This window comes from Chanos chanos, chromosome 1, assembly GCF_902362185.1.
Source record: "Chanos chanos chromosome 1, fChaCha1.1, whole genome shotgun sequence".
NCBI lineage: Eukaryota > Metazoa > Chordata > Actinopteri > Gonorynchiformes > Chanidae > Chanos > Chanos chanos.
Genome location: NC_044495.1, coordinates 50,825,877 through 50,829,904, shown reverse-complemented (window position 1 = coordinate 50,829,904; position 4,028 = coordinate 50,825,877). Strand labels below are relative to the sequence as shown.

At 37.4% G+C, this 4,028-nt stretch overlaps 1 protein-coding gene across 1 annotated transcript; it reads right to left on the bottom strand.

Moving 5' to 3' along the window:
• Positions 1-963: 963 nt before the first annotated feature.
• Positions 964-3,781, bottom strand: ppic (peptidylprolyl isomerase C). Its single transcript, XM_030769785.1, has 5 exons — positions 3,664-3,781; positions 2,926-3,039; positions 2,436-2,529; positions 1,963-2,147; positions 964-1,335 (listed from the first exon to the last, which is right to left on the bottom strand). The coding sequence occupies exons 1-5, from the start codon at positions 3,760-3,762 to the stop codon at positions 1,207-1,209; spliced, it is 621 nt and encodes a 206-aa protein (XP_030625645.1). The 5' UTR covers positions 3,763-3,781; the 3' UTR covers positions 964-1,206.
• Between the last annotated feature and the right edge of the window lie 247 nt (positions 3,782-4,028).

Sequence of the window (4,028 nt, the reverse complement as noted above, 5' to 3'; positions counted from 1 at the left end):
TTCACATTTAAATAGATATCAGACCCCAAAAATCTGTGCTTATGAAATTTTCCAATACGAGGTTATAGAGAGCTTCTCTAACAGTCATTAAACATATTGAAAAGCTAATTAGCAGATCACCCTGAATATGTAGAGTATAGCTGACTAGTATTAAGCACATTTGGCATATTTGTGTCTCTGTGTAAATAAATGGTGCAATGACCTGATGACCTCATATGAAATGAATATAACCATCACAAACATGTCAAATAAACAGGATATGCATAGTTAAAATTTTCACTTTTTGTCCCTTATAATCTTATGTGTATAGTAAATTCATTGATCATGTGCTATGGAATTTTTTTACTGTTATCTTCCTATAATTATGTTAACGGTTACCTCCATAGTATCATATCCGCTGAAAAAAAGAGTTATTTGCCAAAATATATGTTGAAATGCTATTAAATTCAGTTTTGGCACAGTTGCAAAACACATCTTAGCAATGTTGCATTATGACTTTAAATACTTTAAAGTATGTATTGGCACTACTGCAGACCTCAGTTGGCTGGTAAACATCAAGTATGACATGTTTTTTTTTCACTGAATATCCTCAGTTTTGTTCTGCTCACATGATAAAGTGCTAAGTAATGTGCAAATGGTATAGCAATTTGGCAAATACTTTTAAAGAATGCATACAAATTAACTCAAAAACAACATCCCCATGAGTTTTACCTTGATCATAAAGTTTCAGCTATCAAACACATCTAACTCTATACAAACATATCAGCTTTTTCAGTAGATCATCTTTTTTTTCTTTTAAAACATTTGACAGAGGTCCTAGGATGCTGAAAGTTTCCTTATCTGTTTCCTTATATTCATTTTAGCACCTTTTTACTTAAAATATCAGTTAAAGTCCTAAATATATAAAATGATATGTTCTAATTCAGTGATTGTATGCTAATAATATGAGTCTGTAAAAAAAGATGGAGGCCAAAGCAAACAGTAAAATAAAAAGCAATGGTAGTTCAACCCCCTAATGTTACAAGTGCTTCAAATATTAATTGCTCTACTACTGCTATTATGACAAAACCAGCTAAAATAACTACAAAACAATGAGATATTTTACCATACAAGGTGTTGCTCAAGGAAGATAACAAACTCTTTACCTGATAAAATATTATGGTATTGTATACGACAATTAACGTAAATTCAGATCAATCCATAGTGCTACCAACCCTCCACTTCCACAATGAAAGGCTCTTTGACTTCAATCTTACCGCTGTTCACAATCACACACTCAGTATAGGGTAAATTCCTGTCATTTGTGTCTTGGAGCTCAATGGTGTGAACCACAGCCTGAAAAGAGAGAGCGAAAGGACAGATAACCATAAATAAAGAAGGGATTTTTTCACATCAAATCTGTATTTGCATAATGGAGTCATGTAGGCCTGGCTGTTGGTTCCTTAAGTCATGGAAGAGATTTGTTCATCTGTAGTGGCATCCTGCAATGAAGACTGCAATAACTCCAACAATCCACTGGCCTTCTAAGTTCCCTATCATTCAGGACAGTAGTTCACATGGAGTTTATATGAATTTGGTTCAGTTCAGTTAACACTAGAACCGTACAGCAGATACATGATCAAATTCATCGATGGAACACTGAGATTTTTTTTTTAATCAATTTTGAATGTGATTGTAACATTATGTTTCAGTGATATAAAAAAATGGAAGCAATGAGTAATGACTCTTACAAATGACTTGTTTAACTACATCAAGTCTGCTTGTACCTACGGAACCAGAGTTAAGATCCTCTTGTTCTTGTAGCGACTGTCCAGTTTCTTGTTTTAATTGTACAAAATGCACACCCTGCTCAGTGACTGGTCAGGATGTTTATGATTCCAGTCACTGGAATTACTATTGGTGTTTAACTGCAAGTAATATTAACAAATCTGCACACACAAAATATACAAAATATGAACACACCATGCCATCCAAGACTTTGCCAAAGACCACATGTTTCCCATCCAGCCATGGTGCCCTTGCTGTGGTAATGAAGAACTGAGAACCATTGGTATCAGGGCCTGCATTAGCCATGCTGACCCAACCAGTTCCCAGGTGCTTCAGTTTGAAGTTCTCATCAGCAAATGTGACTCCATAGATACTTTTACCTGAAGGAGAGAATTATTTATTCTTTCATGGTCACATGTTCTTCACGACACAGAATACAGTCAGAAGGCTTTGTTTAGGGGCTTTTCAATAAAGACACTGCATATAGTGCCAAATGGGCAGAAAGGGCGATAAAGGCCCACTATTCCAAATTACAGCTGAGATTAAAACACCTTTATATGATTACATCTCTACATTTTTTGAGTGTTCTCTACTCTTTTAAAACCCATTTTATGTAGATTACAAGACCGATGTCATAAATAGCTCTGACTCTCTGACATCCTTATTACCTCCGGTACCATCTCCAGCAGTGAAGTCACCCCCTTGGATCATGAAGTCCTTAATGACACGATGGAACTTACTTCCCTTGTAGCCATATCCTTTCTGCAATGATAATGTTTACTTGTTAATAGCCATCAGTGTTTTAGACCCTACAACAGTATTAGGCTACTACAGTTGAAGTTTAATTAGATTGATCAAGCTGCTAAAAGTATGCTCTCGCTTGCTCATCTGTGTATAGGGGGGCTAAAACAAACAGCAACAATATTTACAGATAATTATTCATTAATCTCAGCAGTTTTAAGGCTCCTTCCAGAGATGTCACCCCTAGCTATAAATTGGCAGTTCTAATCTAAACATCACTAACTGGAAATGTCTGACACAGGATATTGATCCCAAGTTAAAGAGTAGGTGCTTTGAAATCTCCATACAAATTTGTATCTGAGTTATAGCACATTTAGATCACTACACAGAGATAATAATTTAAGATATCCACTATACCTCCCCTGTGGCAAGAGCAACAAAGTTGGCCACAGTTAAGGGAACAACTTCCCCGAAGAGACCAATCACTATCCTGCCAACCTCCTGTCCTCCCACTGCAATATCAAAAAACACCTGCAACAAAAGGAAGAAGTTAAAGGGGGGGGGGGGGGGGGGGGGGGGGGGGCTGCCAGTTCGTCAGAACTGTGTAGAATCTACAATTATAGAATATATAATTTGTAAACAATTCCTATGTTAATATAATAAAGATGCTAAAGCAGAATTTGAGCAGTTTGGATCATAAGAGAACATGTAGTCCTCGCTTCAGAGAAATACTGTCGTAAACAGTAAATGTTTGGTCTGTTGCACTGTAACGCCTTAGGCATGGTTAGGACCACTAACCTACTAACGCAGTCATATCCATAACCTTCGAAGGATGCTAGAGATTTGTACGTGTTTGCAGCCTGACGCTTGCAACGTCACATAGACTGGTGCGTTCTCACGAGAAATTCAAAAGACGCATCCACTGATTTTCATCAATGTCAGCATTCTGACATAAAGATAAACTTAAAACGAAATACACTAGACACGTCGTCTAACGCGTCGTCTCGTGTGACCCACCAGTATAATTTCCTCTGAGAGAGAAACTGAATATGTTGTAATCCAGTATGTCCCTAGAGTGCTAATGTATAATTTTGCAGCAGTCTATTTTCTTACGACATCGCGCACTGGGGTGACAAATATGAGGATGCCACTCACCTTCTCCGTTACCTTTGGTCCAACTCTTCCCTTACCCTCAACGCCATTTGCCAAAAACGGCAAATAAAAGCACGCGAATATCTGCCACAGACGATACATCTCAAAATACAAATCTCAGCAACGTGGCTAATCTGCTACTACGGAATATCTGGAAGTGATTTCACATTCCTTCCTGTATTACAGACCACTCCTCCAATGTATCGTCACAGCTGGAAATATTGTTCCGTGGATTAAGAAATCTCAGTTACTGTCCTGACGGAAGAGTATATGCGCAGGCTACTATCTACCAGCGCATACATGCATGAATGAATTAGTAGCCGAGATCCTCATTCAAAACGTAAAGCAAACATGATAAAATACAAAGA